The following is an 18,680-nucleotide window of genomic DNA, read 5'->3' as shown; positions in this document are numbered from 1 at the left end:
GACATCCATAAGCTTTAAAGGGATAGGACAGTTAAAATTAATCATGCATGATTCAAATACAGTAACAGCATGTCATTTCACTTCTATTTTTATATGTGCTTCGTTCTCTTGGTATCCCTTGTTGAAAAATAATATGCACATACAGTGGGTATTGAAAAGAATCACCCCTCTTGAAAATAATCAAAATTTTGCAGCCTGAAATAAAGACAGACACAGTTTTTGTTTATCCAGTTGTAATTACTCAGTTAAAACTTACAACATCCAAGTGAAAGATATAACACCCACATGTCAGGCAAAAATAAAGACAATTCAAAAACAGAATTACTGATTTGGAAAAAGGATCACCCCCTCCTAAAATTACTTGTAAACTCAATCAGGTGTAGCTAATCACCTTCTCAACATCACACACAAAGCCATTTGACCATCAACTGTGATCAGCTGTGGGCATATTGATTAGCTAAGCATGAAAAGAGCTATCTGGGGTTTCCTGTCCCTTTAATTATTAATCTATCTATCTATCTATCTATCTATCTATCTACCTATCTATCTATTAGTCTGTCAGTCTCTTGAATGCAAAAAAAAGGTCACCCCCAGTGGAAATGCTAAGGGAGCTAAATCTCAAGTAGTCTCAATTATGTCTCCCTTGCAACACCAACTTAATTCTGTGTGAAAGTGTTGAGCTGTCACTGTAGACCAGAGCAGGCTATAATTTAGGCGGGCAATAAAACTGGGTGCAGTTCGGAGCTCCTTCCTAGATACTCCTTTCCCCGTGTTTATAATGCAGCACCAGGAGGGGTAGGGGCTTGGCCTGAAATGTGTTATGCCAGGTCCCAGAGCTGTGCTTCCATGAATTGAATTAAAATAAGTTTTGGAGCAGAAGAATAGCAAAATAAATGTGTGTGTGTATGTTGTGTGTATCAATACAAAAGTTTCCACAGCACCAAATGTTTTCATAAAGGTCTTTTTTGAAGCAAAACAACAGCACAGGTATGCGACATTTCGGGATCACAGTCCCTTAATCATGTATACAGAGCTATACACCTGTGTCTTATTTAAAGGGACAGTCTAGTATAAATTAAACTTTAATTATTCAGATAGGGCTTTTAATTTTAATCAACTTTTCAATTTACTTTTATCATCAAATTTGCTTTTTTCTCTTGGTATTCTTAGTTTAAACAAAACATAGTTAGGCTCATATACTAATTGCTAAGCCTTTGAGGGCTGCCTCCTATCACATGCTTTTTAAATCTCTTTTCAACACAAAGAGACAGAAAGTACACGTGGGCCATATAGATAACACTGTGTTCAGGCACAGGGGGTTATTTAAGATCTAGCACAATACAATGCTAAATTTAAGACAATAGATAATAAACAGTCACAGTCATGTGATCAGGGGGCTGGAAGAAGGTTACTAGATACAAGGTAATCACAAAGGTAAAAAGTATATTAATATAACTGTGCTGGTTATGCAAAACTGGGGAATGGGTAATAAAGGGATTATCTATCTTTTAAAACAATAACAATTCTATGGTAGACTGTCCCTTTAAAGGTATGACCAGTCAATCAAACACCTTTAAGATCTTTAACACTTTCATGTATTGATGCTAGCTAAGATTCAATATACTGACATCTATTGTTCATAAAAAAACATAACACATATTACTAAAAGTGCTGAGTGCAAATGTACATATTTTGGAATGCATTTGTCTTAAAGTTTTCATACCTTTTTAAAACATTATCCATATATTAATTAACAACAAGGAAACTTACTTATTAAAGGATAGAATTAATATACCTAGAGGAAGACTGAAAAATCCAATTCCCTATTTAATCCTTTGGGGACGGGGTACATGGTATCCAATTTGTGGATCCAAAATGCCTCTCTCTGTTCTAGAAGACATTCTCTACTTCCTCCTCCTCTAGGTATATCAATCTGATCTATAATTTCCCATCTAAGATGATTAATTTGATGACCACACTCTACAAAATGACAGGCTACAGGAGCTTTTTCATCCTTCATTTCTAATATTGGATTTATGTTGATTTAATCTCTCTCTCATCTTTTGGGTAGTTTCCCCAGTATAGATTTTAGAAAATGGGCATTTTATTATGTAAACCACAAATGTGGATTCACAAGTGAAGTATGATTTTAATTTAAATTTATGGCCACTCCTAGGGTGAACAAATTATTTAGCTTTCTTTACCGAATGGCAATTACCACATCCTAAACAAGGATAGCAGCCTATATAGTTTTCTCAGTGATGTATCTCTCCCTCTTACCACATTTGGGCCCTAAGTCTCACTGTACTAAAATATCATTGAGATTTTTTTACTCTCCTGTGTGCCATGATAGGTTTATTTTGTAGAATTTGTATCTCTTTTTTACAATCCTTAATTATATGCCAATGATTCCTGATGATGCAAGCTATTTTTTCCTATGGTCATTATATTGGGATACAATAATTAATGTTTTATTATTTGCCTGTTTGGCCATATTTTTATTATCCCTTTTATGCCAAATATTGTGTGTTTCCTTATCGATTAACCACTTAGGGTATCCTCTTTCTAGGAACTTCTCCCCCATTTCTGTTAATCTTTTTTCTTTCATATCTTCCTCACTGATTATTCTATCAACCCTGATTAATTGGCTCCTTGGAAGGGAGTCCTTCAATCTTTTGTTATTAAAACTGTCGTATCTAAGAAGGGTATTGCGTTCTGTTTCCTTACGGTGTATATCAATTTTCAAATTTGACCCTTTCTTAAATACTACAGTATCCAAAAATACATTTTTTTCTTAACTAGAGGCCAGTGTGAAGGCCATTAACCTCATGATTAATTTCCTCCACAAATTCTTAGAGGGAGTCTTCGCTGCCCCACCATATGCGAAGCACATCATCAATAAATTGCCACCAGGTGGTGCCATACTTTAAAAAAGAATGATTGCTGTAAACAAACTTTTCTTCAAAATGATTCATGTAAAGGTTGGCATATGATGGGAAAAAGGTTAGACCCAATGGCCGTGCCCTTTCTTTGTATGTACCAGGAGTCTATAAAGAAAAAATAATTATAGTATAAAACAATTCTCAATAATTCTTCAAATAAAATCAACCTGCTGTATATTATATTGATCCGATGTGGATGTTTTCGAATTATTCCTATGCCAGTCTCGTGCTTGATAGAAGTATAAAGACTCTTTACGTCAAGGGTATACAATATATATTTATTACTATATAATGTGACAAAAGTTTTTCAATAAATTCCCCTGTGTCTTTAATAAATTAGGTCATTCTTTCTACATAAGGTTGTAATACCCTACCCAAAAATATTGCTATGTTGGTAAATGCTAATTCTACATTAGACACAATAGTGTGTCCTGGTGGACTTTGTAGGTTTTTATGCACCTTAGATACAGTATAAAATATGTCCATTCTTGGATATTCCTTATAAAGGTACTCACTCATTTTTTTATCTATAACCCCTGATGACATGGATTTATTAATTACTCTTTTGATCTCTTTTTTAAAAAAAAATAGGATTTGCATCCAATTTCTGATATGTGTTAGTATCACTTAATTGTGTCTATATCTCTTGTATATAGTACTCCCGATCCAGGACAACTGTAGCTCCGCCCTTATCAGCACTTTTAATAATAACATGTTTCTCCCTAATAGTTTCCATGACTCTAAGTTCATCTTTAGTTAGATTCCAATTCCTCCCTTTCTTATAATTTACCTTTTTGTAACCTTTTTCCTGTAATACATATATATCAGACATCACCATTTTAGTAAATGTGTCTAGGCTACTGTTTTGTATATTAGGAGTAAAAATACTTTTTTGTAAAACTTAAACATTTTTGGGGTGATAGTGCCAGTGCTGCATGTTTTACTTACATACCCTTCTTTACTGCAAACATTTTTATTTTGATCAAAGAATAATCTTAACTTAATATTTTTAAAGAACTTATATGTCCTTATGTAACTCATAAAAGTCCAGATCTTCATGTGGACAAAATTAAAGTCCCTTTTCCAATAACTTGTACTCACTGTTCTCAAGAGTACTATTCAAGATGTTGATTACTGTTGTGTGTATGTTACTATGTGTGTATATATATATATATATATATATATATACTGTATGTATATATATATATAAATATATATATATATATATATATATATATATATATATATATGTGCGTTCCTGTGTATGTATGAATGTGAGTGCACATATTATAATATGTGTGCTCATGTATATGTGTTACTTGCAGCCAATAAGAGTAAATTTAGCATTGTATGTGGTCATTAATATTCATCATGAGGTAAAATCAGTGCACATTTGAGAGGATTGCACTTGAGGGGTGATTGGAAGACCACAAAGCTTTATTAAGGCAGATCATGGGTGGAATGGATAGGAGGAGTTGAATACACCACTGGTCTTTTTGTATCCTAACTGCATTGAACACCAGGTCCTTTGTGCTAAACAACTTTGCAGGGGTTAAACACATAGATCAAGTCAGATCCAGAGCAGCAATGCACCACTGGAGTTTAGATGAACACATCTGGTGAGCCAATGACAAGTGGCATATGTGCATAGCCATCAATTACCAGTTAGCTCTATGCATAGTGTACATGTGAGCACTACATAAGGAAAAATCAACAAAATTAATATTAAAACTAATATTTCAGTAATTATAGTCACTGAATTTTACTGTCTTAGAACATCCTTTGATTAAGTTTATCTTATCTCAGTTATCTGCTTTGCTGGGGCCAATTAGAATAAGATACAATGAGCTATTGTACTTATTGAGGAATTTCCGTGTAAAATGTTGCATGGTGAGAAAATATTTTTTTTTAAATTACAGAATGCACATTAACTCTGGAGGCAGTAGAAAATGTATATCTATAATAAATATAATAATGTACTTTGCATTATGCATTATTTTAAATAAAAATAAAAATATGGCTATCTTAGTTTTAACTATCTACCCCTTTAACTATTATTTATATTTTACACATTTACCTAGTGGTGCTGAATAGTCCAAAAACCTCTGGATTTTTATTATCCCTGGTATGCAGCAAGAAAACATCCTCTGTATTGAAGAAAAGAAAAAAAAACACAAAAATATGTTATCATTTATGTATTATTAAGCATAACAATTGTAAGCAAAATATGCAAATTATATATAACAATTGCCAAAGCTATAGTTCTTTAGTATTATCATTTTGTTATCATTGTTGTTTATTTAAAGTGCAAAAATATTCCACATGAATTGCAATAGATATACATATGGTGTAAGCAGCTGTTTTGTTTTTTGTTTTGTTTGTTTTTTCTTTTTTTCTGTCTTGAGTATAATAATTTCAGAATTAAATTTATATTCACCAATCACTATGCTCATTGATTCAATCCTGTGGAACAATTCTTGAAGCTAAATAAATAAAAAAAATTATGGAAATTTACATGAATAATGATTAGCTTACAAGTGGGGCGCTAATTTATCGCACACCCTCAAATGGGCAAATTTGCCCGTTTGTGGGCTCGCAGTAAATAGCCAGCTATAACAAGTTACTGATTATTGATACCACGTATCACGTCCATGGAGTTACCTAGGAGCCAGCACTAATTGGCTAAAATGCATGTCTGTCAAAAGAACTGAAATAAGGGGGCAGTCTGCAGAGGATTAGATACAAGGTCATAACTGAGGTAAAAAGTATATTAATATAACAGTGTTGGTTATGCAAAACTGGGGAATGGGTAATAAAGGGATTATCGATCTTTTTAAATAATACAAATTCTGGTGTTGACTGTCCCTTTAAAGGGACACTGAACCCAAATTTTTTCTTTTATGATTCAGATAGAGTATGAAATTTTAAGCAACTTTCTAATTTACTCCTATGATCAATTTTTCTTCGTTCTCTTGCTATCTTTATTTTAAAAGCAGGAATGTAAATCTTAGCAGCCAGCCCATTTTAGGTTCAGCACCATGGATAGCGCTTGCTTATTGGAGGCTTACATTTACCCACCAATAAGCAAGCAAAACCCAGGTTCTCAACCAAAAATGGGCCGGCTCCTATGCAACACATTCCTGCTTTTTAAATAAAGATAGCAAGAGAACAAAGAAAAATTGATAATAGGAGTAAATTAGAAAGATGCTTAAAATTGCATGCTCTATCTGAATCATGAAAAAAAATGGGTTTAGTGTTCCTTTAAGCTGCAGTGCAGCCGCTCCTCTCCTGCCCTGAAGATGTTTCACATAGGAAATAGTGAATGAATGGATTTTAGTTAACTAATTCCAAATGACTCCCTTAACAAATATTAAACGTAAAAAATGATTCGTTGAACATTTTTTTGTTTGTGCACATCTAAACTATTTTGTTTAGTAGAGTCACAAAAATTATGTTTTTTTAAATAAAGTTTAGCCTCTGGAACGTAATAACTTTTAGATTTCACACTATTTTGCGCACTAAGATAAGAAAGTTTTTTTTTCTTGTCTCTTCATAGACACTTTGTAGACTTTTGGATTACGCACAATAAAATCACTAAGATTAGAAAGGTGTTTTTTTTTCTATCTCCCCCAGTTCTCTCTTTTTACTTCTCATTATGATCTCTGTATTTCGGTTTTACACTGTGATTAGATGTAGTAGTTAGCTTTAAATGGAACTGATTTATAGCTACAATGAGAGCAAATTTGTATCTTTTTATGAACTCAACATGATTAGACGGAACTATGTTATATTTATCTAAGGTAATTTTCAAGTGTAAAAAAGGAGCCATATCTAAAAAAAGTCTTAGGAATTACACTTTCCACTAGGAGTAAGGCAATTCATTATATTCAGTTATTTGAAACACAGACGGCTAGATTACGAGTTGTGCATTAGGGTTAAAAAGCAGCGTTAAGAGGTCCTAACGCTGCTTTTTAATGCTCGCTGGTATTACGAGTGTTGCAGGTACAGGTGTACCGCTCACTTTTTTGGCCAGACTCAGAAATACCGCAAATCCACTTACGTCAATTGCGTATCCTATATTTTCAATGGGACTTGCATTGCGCCGGTATTATGAGTCTGACAAAAAGTGAGCGGTAGACCCTCTCCTGTCAAGACTGATACCGCATTTAAAAGTCAGTAGTTAAGAGTTTTACACTACAAAGCCGTAGCATAAAGCTCTTAACTAAAGTGCTAAAAAGTACACTAACACCCATAAACTACCTATTAACCCCCCCCACATCGCAAACACTAAAATAAATTTTTTAACCCCTAATCTGCTGAACTGGACATTGCCGCCACTATAATAAACATATTAACCCCTAAACCGTCGCACTCCCGCATCGCAAACACTAGTTAAATATTATTAACCCATAATCTGCCTGCCCTAACATCACCAACACCTACCTATATTTATTAACCCCTAATCTGCCGTCCCCAACGTCGATGCCACTATATTAAAGTTATTAACCCCTAAACCTAAGTCTTACCCTAAACCTAACACCCCCTAACTTAAATATAATTAAAAGAAATCTAAATAAAATTACTATAATTAACTAAATTATTCATATTTAAAACTAAATACTTACCTATAAAATAAACCCTAAGCTAGCTACATTATAACTAATAGTTACATTGTATCTATCTTAGGGTTTATTTTTATTTTACAGGCAACTTTGTATTTATTTTAACTAGGTACAATAGTTATTAAATAGTTATTAACTATTTAATAACTACCTAGTTAAAATAAAGACAAATTTACCTGTAAAATAAAACCTAACCTATGTTACAATTACACCTAACACTACACTATAATTAAATTAATTACCTAAACTAAATACAATTAATTACAATTTAAATAAATTATTTAAAGTACGAAAAAAACAAACACTAAATTACAGAAATAATAAAATAATTACAAGAATTTTAAACTAATTACACCTTCTCTAATCCCCCTAACAAAACAAAAAAGCCCCCCAAAATAAAAAAGCCCTACCCTACACTAAATTACAAATAGCCCTTAAAAGGGCCTTTTGTGGGGCATTGGCCCAAAGTAATCAGCTCTTTTCCTGTAAAAAAAAAATAACAAATACCCCCCAACATTAAAACCCACCACCCACACAACCAACCTTACTCTAAAACCCACCCAATCCCCCCTTAACAAAACCTAACACTAACCCCTTGAAGATCACCCTACCTTGAGAAGTCTTCACCCAACCGGGCTGAAGTCCTCCACGAAGCCGGCAGAAGTGGTCCTCCAGACGGGCAGAAGAGGTCCTCCAGACGGGCAGAAGTCTTCATCCAGGTGGCATCTTCTATCTTCATCTATCCAGTGCAGAGCGGCTCCATCTTCAAGACATCCAATGCGGAGCATCCTCTTCAAACGACAGCCAACTGAAGAATGAAGGTTCCTTTAAATGACGTCATCCAAGATGGCGTCCCTTCAATTCCGAATTAAGGTAGAAAAAATCATATTGGCTGATGCAATCAGCCAATAGGATTGAGCTTGCATTCTATTGGCTGATCCAAACAGCCAATAGAATGCCAGCTCAATCCTATTGGCCGATTGGATTAGCCAATAGGATTGAACTTCAATCCTATTGGCTGATTGGATTAGCCAATAGGATTGAACTTCAATCCTATTGGCTGATTGCATCAGCCAATCGGATTTTTTCTACCTTAAGTCCAATTGGCTGATAGAATTCTATCAGCCAATTGGAATTGAAGGGACGCCATCTTTGTTAGGGGGATTAGAGTAGGTGTAATTAGTTTAAAATTCTTCTAATTATTTTATTATTTTCTGTAATTTAGTGTGTTTTTTTCGTACTTTAGATAATTTTTTAAAATTGTAATTAATTGTATTTAGTTTAGGTAATTTATTTAATTATAGTGTAGCGTTAGGTGTAATTGTAACTTACTTTAGGTTTTATTTTACAGGTAAATTTGTCTTTATTTTAACTAGGAAGTTATTAAATAGTTAATAACTATTTAATAACTATTGTACCCAGTTAAAATAAATACAAAGTTGCCTGTAAAATAAAAATAAACCCTAAGCTAGATACAATGTAACTATTAGTTATATTGTAGCTATCTTAGGGTTTATTTTATAGGTAAGTATTTAGTTTTAAATAGGAATAATTTAGTTAATTATATTAATTTTATTTAGATTTATTAAAATTATATTTAAGTTAGGGGGGTTAGGGTTAGACTTAGGTTTAGGAGTTAATAACTTTAATATAGTGGTGGCGACGTTGTGGGCGGGAGATTAGGGGTTAATAAATGTAGTTAGGTTGCGGTGACATTGGGGGCGGCAGATTAGGGTTAATAAATATAATGCAGGGTTCGGCAATGTTGGGGGCAGCAGATTAGGGGTTCATAAGTATAATGTAGGTGGCGGCGGTGTCCGGAGCAGCAGATTAGGGGTTAATAATATAATGCAGGTGTCGACGATGTCCGGGGCAGCAGATTAGGGGTTAATAAGTGTAAGATTAGGGGTGTTTAGACTCGGGGTTCATGTTAGGGTGTTAGGTGTAGACATTAAAAGTATTTCCCCATAGGAATAAATGGAGCTGCGTTAGGAGCTTTACGCTGCTTTTTTGCAGGTGTTAGGTTTTTTTTCAGCCGGCTCTCCCCCATTGATTACTATGGGGAAATCGTGCACAAGCACATTTTACCAGCTCACCGCTAACGTAAGCAGCGCTGGTATTGAGGTGAGATGTGGAGCTAAATTTTGCTCTACGCTCACTTTTTTGCGGCTAATGCCGGCTTTGTAAAAACCCGTAATACCAGTGTTGTCTGCAAGTGAGTGGTGAGGGAAAGGTGCTCATTAGCACCACACCCCTGTTAACGCAAAACTCGTAATCTAGGTGACAGTTACTAGCATTACTTATAATGGGTTGGATTACAAGTGGAGCACAATTGTTTGCAAGGGATAACGCCTTTTTTTGTCTTTTTGTGCTCGTCGGAAATAGAGTGCATATTACTAGTTGAAAGTAAACGCGTTTGTTCGAGCTCAATCATGATTTATATTGCTACACAAGAACAATGGCACCACTAGGGCTTTTTCCCTCTTATTGTCTATTTAGCAAACTTTAATGTTTGTTTTTCAATAAAGTCTTGATTATGTGGGGAATGGTGCTAATGCATAAATAATATTATTACTGAAAACTAAGAAGAATCTTAACACAGAGGTGTAGATATCTCCTGTAAGTATGCACTTATAAGCACTCTTAGCCTAGACTGTAAGGCAGTTTCTTCAGATTAGAATGAAATAAAATATAACTTTTATTATAGATTTACTTAAAATAAGGGTAACAAACACAAGTTAAAATCGACACTAGCACTGTTGTGTTATCTAACACTATTTGCACAATGTGAGGAGGACTACGTAATAAACCACCTTGGGTAAATGCATATACGTCCTCTATAAAGTATTATATTCTTTCTGCTAAACTATAATGGTGTATCCAAATAGAGAATATTTGTATAATCACTTATGTCAACAGTCCTCTAAATAGGAATATTCGGATACCCAAATTGCTCAGTAACGTCTTTGAAAACGCCAGTAGTTTATCCACTGTGTCCTTGTTCAATGTATGCAAATATATGGCTGCTCTTGGGTCAAGTTTGTACCACCAATCCTCTATGGTCTATTGTGCCACTTGTAAAACTTTCGTTAGAAGACAATTTGACTCTTATATTGCTTAGATATAATCAAACAGTGTCTCAGTCAATTTTTAATATTTGTGTATAATACAATTGTGAACTGTTAGTTTCTAGCGCTACAGTGTTGCTACAAGTTGTCAAAACTCTGCTGTGCATCAGACCAGGCTTATCGCCGTGTGGATATAGTGCATGATATAACAGTAAAGATAGTATATCCCTTTGTATTTCCACTATCTAATCTGGCTCAACCCAGGTTTTTCTTTATTTGACTATCTTTCTGTATATTTTTAGTAATCTTAACTATAGTGTGATATATATTCACAAATGTTCTCACTTTATATATACATGAGGGTTGTCAAAATTGCTTCATATATTTTGTTCCCTTCTGTATTATATGCACCTAGATAGACAGTATCTTTGTTGGAAGACAAATATGATCGAGTTGTTTGTGATACAGACCACCCTGTTGGTTCTAAAACTTCCGATAATTATAGATTACAGTTATTGTCTCAGTTTTACTCTGTAATAACCATCTATATATATATATTGAGAGCAGCGTGTATTTTATCATCTCTTAACAGGTAGAAGGCAGATATCGGTATGACACATTATACCATAGAGAACAACTATTCATATTTTAAGTTAATGCAACCAAAAACAGGAGTAACAAAAAAATTATTTCAAAATAAATCTGTAAAGCTGTAATGCATATATCATGAATGTATTACCAAGCTCATCAAAATATGTATCAATCCCATTTGTTCCTGGCACCGAGCAGATCAATCGTGATTTCAGGAAAGTGGTCCACTTATTTACCATCATTCTCTGTCCCCCAATGTCATTCTAAAAAAAACAGATAAAATATATAAATATGCAGATTCATTTATTATATTATTTAAAAACCATGAGCAAGGACATAGCTTTGGATTTATGTTATTGACACATACTGAGTAGGGATGGGCGAACATTCAAACATTTAAAAAATGAAACACATTTTAAACACATTAGTTTATTTTGAATTTTGAATGTTTGTACAACATTCTAACATTCATTTAACATAATAGTATTTCTAATACATTATTTCAATTTATTAATATTCAAATTATGCAATATTTGAATTGGAAAAATTCAATATTCGAATTTGAAAAATGGGAATCAATATATTTGTATCTATTATGTATTAATTAACTAACGCCTAGATTTAGAGTTTGGCATTAGCCGTCAAAAGCAGCGTTAAGGGGTCCTAACGCTGCTTTTTACCGCCCGCTGGTATTTAGAGTCAGGCAGGAAAGGGTCTACCGCTCACTTCCCTACCGCGATTCCAGGCTACCACAGATCCACTTACGCCAATTACGTATCCTATCTTTTCAATGGGATCTGCCTAACGCTGGTATTTGGAGTCTTGGGAGAAGTGAGCGGTAGACCTTCTACCGACAAGACTCCTAACGCCAAAAAAAGTCAGTAGTTAAGGGCTTTATAGGCTAACGCCGGAATATAAAGCTCTTAATTACTGTGCTTTAAAGTACACTAACACCCATAAACTACCTATGTACCCCTAAACCGAGGCCCCCCCACATCGCCGCCACTCTAATAACATTTTTTAACCCCTAATCTGCTGACCAGACACCGCCGCCACCTACATTATCCCTATGAACCCCTAATCTGCTGCCCCTAATATCGCCGACACCTATATTATATTTATTAATCCCCTAATCTACCCCCCCAATGTCGCTGCTACCTAACTACAGTTATTAACCCCTAATCTGCCAACTGGACATCGCCGCCACAATAATAAATGTATTAACTCCTAAACTGCCGCACTCCCGCCTTGCAAACACTAAAATAAATAGTATTAACCCTTAATCTGCCCTCCCTAACATCGCCGCCACCTACCTACAATTATTAACCCCTAATCGCCCGCCCGCACCATCGCCGCTACTATAATAAAGTTATTAACCCCTAAACCTAACTCTAACCCTAACCCTAAAACCCCCGTAACATAAATATAATTTATATTAAACTAAATAATATTCCTATAATTAACTAATTTATTCCTATTTAAAACTAAATACTTACGTATCAAATAAACCCTAATATAGCTACAATATAATTAATAATTACATTGTAGCTATTTTAGGATTTATATTTATTTTACAGGCAACTTTGTATTTATTTTAACTAGGTACAATAGCTATTAAATAGTTAATAACTATTTAATAGCTACCTAGTTAAAATAAATACAAATTACCTGTAAAATAAATCCTAACCTAAGTTACAATTAAACCTAACACTACACTATCATTAAATTAATTAAATAAATTACCTACAATTACCTAAAATAAAATACAATAAAATTAACTATTCTATAATACAAAAACAAACAAACACTAAATTACAAAAAAATCAAAAAGAATTACAAGCAGTTTAAAACTAATTACACCTAATCTAAGCTCCCTAATCTAAGACCCCTAATCGGAACAGCCAATAGAATGCGAATTCAATACGATTGGCTGATTGGATCAGCCAATCGGATTGAACTTCAATCTGAATGGCTGATTGCATCAGCCAATCAGATTTTTTCTACCTTAATTCCGATTGGCTGATAGAATTCTATCAGCCAATCGGAATTGAAGAGACGCCATCTTGGATGACGTCCCTTAAAGGAACCTTCATTCGTCGTTAATCCGTCGGGGAAGGAGGATGTTCCGCGTCGGCGGAATGAAGATGGATTCGGAAGAAAGAAGATAGAATATGCCGCTTGGAAGAAGACTTCGCCCGGATGGAAGACCTCTTCTTTGCCGCTTGGATCAAGACTTCGCCCGGATGGAGGACCTCTTCTTTGTCGCTTGGATCAAGACTTCTACTGGATGGAGGACATCTTCTTGCTCCACTTGGATGAAAAATTCGGCTCGGCTGGGTGAAGACGACTCAAGGTAGGGAGATCTTCATGGGGTTAGTTTTTTTAAGGGGGGTTTGGGTGGGTTAGAGTAGGGGTATGTGGGTGGTGGGTTGTAATGTTGGGGGGGTATTGTATTTTTATTTTTTTATTACTTTGGGGCAAGGCCCCGCAAAAAGCCCTTTTAAGGGCTGGTAAAAGAGCTGATTAGAGCCAAAAAAGGGGGGTATATAATGAGCGCAGGGTGAGACCACCAAGCTCCTGAAAAAAACTATGAGTCCCTCACATAGGTTATAGCATATAATAAAACAGGATTGGAGAGACAGGAGCGCTACAGCTAAAGGTGGATACAAAAATTACTAAGTTCAAAATAAATAATCAAGTAATTCCTAAACACTGAGTGTTAATATCTAAATATTGAAAGAGAGGTATATACCTACAATTAGAACAAAACAATACCAAATAAAATAAAATGAATGGTGAGAATAATCGGATATGTAGAAAGTGACTTGTGCCAAAATTTAATCACACATAGAACCAACACAATCAATAAACACTATAGAAATCTAATTACAAAACGGACGTCTCCATTAGCTAAAAAATATAGGCCTAGATTTAGAGTTCGGCGGTAGCCGTCAAAACCAGCGTTAGAGGCTCCTAACGCTGGTTTTGGGCGCCCGCTGGTATTTGGAGTCAGTGATTAAAGGGTCTAACGCTCACTTTTCAGCCGCGACTTTTCCATACCGCAGATCCCCCTACGCCATTTGCGTAGCCTATCTTTTCAATGGGATCTTTCTAACGCTGGTATTTAGAGTCGTTTCTGCAGTGAGCGTTAGAACTCTAACGACAAGATTCCAGCCGCCTGAAAATAGCAGGAGTTAAGAGCTTTCTGGCTAAAGCCGGTTTATAAAGCTCTTAACTACTGTACCCTAAAGTACACAAACACCCATTAAACTACCTATGTACCCCTAAACCGAGCTCCCCCCACATCGCCCGCCACTCGATTAAAATTTTTAACCCCTAATCTGCGACCGCCACCTACGTTATACTTATGTACCCCTAATCTGCTGCCCCTAACACCGCCGACCCCTGTATTATATCTATTAACCCCTAACTTGCCCCCCACAACGTCGCCGCAAGCTACTTAAAATAATTAACCCCTAATCTTCCGACCGCAAATCGCCGCCACCTACGTTATCCCTATGTACCCCTAATCTGCTACCCCTAACATCGCCGACCCCTATGTTATATTTATTAACCCTAATCTGCCCCCCACAACGTCGCCGACACCTACCTACACTTATTAACCCCTAATCTGCCGAGCGGACCTGAGCGCTACTATAATAAAGTTATTAACCCCTAATCCGCCTCACTAACCCTATCATAAATAGTATTAACCCCTAATCTGCCCTCCCTAACATCGCCGACACCTACCTTCAATTATTAACCCCTAATCTTGCCGACCGGAGCTCACCGCTATTCTAATAAATGTATTAACCCCTAAAGCTAAGTCTAACCCTAACACTAACACCCCCCTAAGTTAAATATAATTTTTATCTAACGAAATAAATTAACTCTTATTAAATAAATAATTCCTATTTAAAGCTAAATACTTACCTGTAAAATACATCCTAATATAGCTACAATATAAATTATAATTATATTATAGCTATTTTAGGATTAATATTTATTTTACAGGCAACTTTGTAATTATTTTAACCAGGTACAATAGCTATTAAATAGTTAAGAACTATTTAATAGTTACCTAGTTAAAATAATTACAAATTTACCTGTAAAATAAATCCTAACCTAAGATATAATTAAACCTAACACTACCCTATCAATAAATAATTAAATAAACTACCTACAATTACCTACAATTAACCTAACACTACACTATCAATAAATTAATTAAACACAATTGCTACAAATAAATAAAATTAAATAAACTATCTAAAGTACAAAAAATAAAAAAGAACTAAGTTACAGAAAATAATAAATATTTACAAACATAAGAAAAATATTACAACAATTTTAAACTAATTACACCTACTCTAAGCCCCCCTAATAAAATAACAAAGCCCCCCAAAATAAAAAATTCCCTACCCTATTCTAAAATACAAATATTACAAGCTCTTTTACCTTACCAGCCCTGAACAGGGCCCTTTGCGGGGCATGCCCCAAGAATTTCAGCTCTTTTGCCTGTAAAAAAAAACATACAATACCCCCCCCCCAACATTACAAACCCACCACCCACATACCCCTAATCTAACCCAAACCCCCCCTTAAATAAACCTAACACTACCCCCCTGATGATCTTCCTACCTTGTCTTCACCATGCCAGGTTCACCGATCCGTCCTGGCTCCAAGATCTTCATCCACCCCCAAGCGGGGGCTAGACATCCACTGAAGAAGTCCAGAAGAGGGTCCAAAGTCTTCCTCCTATCCGGCAAGAAGAGGACATCCGGACCGGCAAACATCTTCTCCAAGCGGCATCTTCTATCTTCTTCCATCCGATGACGACCGGCTCCATCTTGAAGACCTCCAGCGCGGATCCATCCTCTTCTTCCGACGACTAGACGACGAATGACGGTTCCTTTAAGGGACGTCATCCAAGATGGCGTCCCTCGAATTCCGATTGGCTGATAGGATTCTATCAGCCAATCGGAATTAAGGTAGGAATTTTCTGATTGGCTGATGGAATCAGCCAATCAGAATATAGTTCAATCCGATGGCTGATCCAATCAGCCAATCAGATTGAGCTCGCATTCTATTGGCTGATCGGAACAGCCAATAGAATGCGAGCTCAATCTGATTGGCTGATTGGATCAGCCAATCGGATTGAACTATATTCTGATTGGCTGATTCCATCAGCCAATCAGAAAATTCCTACCTTAATTCCGATTGGCTGATAGAATCCTATCAGCCAATCGGAATTCGAGGGACGCCATCTTGGATGACGTCCCTTAAAGGAACCGTCATTCGTCGTCTAGTCGTCGGAAGAAGAGGATGGATCCGCGCTGGAGGTCTTCAAGATGGAGCGGTCGTCATCGGATGGAAGAAGATAGAAGATGCCGCTTGGAGAAGATGTTTGCCGGTCCGGATGTCCTCTTCTTGCCGGATAGGAGGAAGACTTTGGACCCTCTTCTGGACTTCTTCAGTGGATGTCTAGCCCCCGCTTGGGGTGGATGAAGATCTTGGAGCCAGGACGGATCGTTGAACCTGGCATGGTGAAGACAAGGTAGGAAGATCATCAGGGGGGTAGTGTTAGGTTTATTTAAGGGGGGTTTGGGTTAGATTAGGGGTATGTGGGTGGTGGGTTGTAATGTTGGGGGGGGGGTATTGTATGTTTTTTTTTACAGGCAAAAGAGCTGAAATTCTTGGGGCATGCCCCGCAAAGGGCCCTGTTCAGGGCTGGTAAGGTAAAAGAGCTTGTAATATTTGTATTTTAGAATAGGGTAGGGAATTTTTTATTTTGGGGGGCTTTGTTATTTTATTAGGGGGCTTAGAGTAGGTGTAATTAGTTTAAAATTGTTGTAATATTTTTCTTATGTTTGTAAATATTTTATTATTTTCTGTAACTTAGTTCTTTTTTATTTTTTGTACTTTAGATAGTTTATTTAATTTTATTTATTTGTAGCAATTGTGTTTAATTAATTTATTGATAGTGTAGTGTTAGGTTAATTGTAGGTAATTGTAGGTAGTTTATTTAATTATTTTATTGATAGGGTAGTGTTAGGTTTAATTATAACTTAGGTTAGGATTTATTTTACAGGTAAATTTGTAATTATTTTAACTAGGTAACTATTAAATAGTTCTTAACTATTTAATAGCTATTGTACCTGGTTAAAATAATTACAAAGTTGCCTGTAAAATAAATATTAATCCTAAAATAGCTATAATATAATTATAATTTATATTGTAGCTATATTAGGATTTATTTTACAGGTAAGTATTTAGCTTTAAATAGGAATAATTTATTTAATAAGAGTTAATTTATTTCGTTAGATAAAAATTATATTTAACTTAGGGGGGTGTTAGTGTTAGGGTTAGACTTAGCTTTAGGGGTTAATACATTTATTAGAATAGCGGTGAGCTCCGGTCGGCAGATTAGGGGTTAATAATTGAAGGTAGGTGTCGGCGATGTTAGGGAGGGCAGATTAGGGGTTATACTATTTATGATAGGGTTAGTGAGGCGGATTAGGGGTTAATAACTTTATTATAGTAGCGCTCAGGTCCGCTCGGCAGATTAGGGGTTAATAAGTGTAGGTAGGTGTCGGCGACGTTGTGGGGGGCAGATTAGGGGTTAATAAATATAACATAGGGGTCGGCGATGTTAGGGCAGCAGATTAGGGGTACATAGGGATAACGTAGGTGGCGGCGGTTTACGGAGCGGCAGATTAGGGTTTAAAAGTGTAATGCAGGGGTCAGCGATAGCGGTGGCGGCAGATTAGGGGTTAATAAGTGTAAGGTTAGGGGTGTTTAGACTCGGGGGTACATGTTAGGGTGTTAGGTGCAGACGTAGGAAGTGTTTCCCCATAGGAAACAATGGGGCTGCGTTAGGAGCTGAACGCTGCTTTTTTGCAGGTGTTAGGTTTTTTTTCAGCTCAAACAGCCCCATTGTTTCCTATGGGAGAATCGTGCACGAGCACGTTTTTGATGCCGGCCGCGTCCGTAAGCAACTCTGGTATCGAGAGTTGCATTTGCGGTAAAAATGCTCTACGCTCCTTTTTTGGAGCCTAACGCAGCATTTGTTTGAACTCTCGATACCAGAGTTAAATTTATGGTGCGGCCAGAAAAAAACCCGCGGAGCGTTAACAGCCCTTTTACCGCCGAACTCTAAATCTAGGCCATAGGTTGCCACCACATCAGAAATCTGTGAAATCAAGCCTATGATCCGTTGGCTTAGTCTGTTCAATATCAAACTGGTTATGCAGGGAAGAAGTTCCAAAAAGTAAATTGTTTGCTAGCAAAAGCAGGCTTACCCCCGGGCTGTATACACTCTGTGTCCTCCTTGAGTGAGATTACAGCCGTAGCAGGATGACGTAACTTTTGTAGGCGCTGTCTCAGATCGGCCGTCTGATTGGTCCTGATTGCGAATCAGCTTGAGAAAGTAGTGAATGGATTCACAATACAAAGTA

The 18,680-nt window shown here is 36.1% G+C and overlaps 1 protein-coding gene across 1 annotated transcript in view; it reads right to left on the bottom strand.

Moving 5' to 3' along the window:
• The window catches only part of SEMA3E (semaphorin 3E), a 291,573-nt gene that overhangs the window by 33,075 nt on the left and 239,818 nt on the right, over nucleotides 1–18,680 (bottom strand). The window contains exons 8-9 of the mRNA XM_053716512.1: nucleotides 11,372–11,486; nucleotides 5,020–5,089 (exon numbers count right to left, since the gene is read on the bottom strand). Coding sequence (XP_053572487.1) covers nucleotides 5,020–5,089; nucleotides 11,372–11,486 — 185 coding nt within the window. The remainder of the gene's footprint in view (nucleotides 1–5,019; nucleotides 5,090–11,371; nucleotides 11,487–18,680) is intronic.

This window comes from Bombina bombina, chromosome 6, assembly GCF_027579735.1.
Source record: "Bombina bombina isolate aBomBom1 chromosome 6, aBomBom1.pri, whole genome shotgun sequence".
In the NCBI taxonomy this organism is placed as follows: domain Eukaryota; kingdom Metazoa; phylum Chordata; class Amphibia; order Anura; family Bombinatoridae; genus Bombina; species Bombina bombina.
The sequence above is the reverse complement of the archived record's forward strand: the minus strand, read 5'-3'. Positions and strand labels throughout refer to the sequence as shown.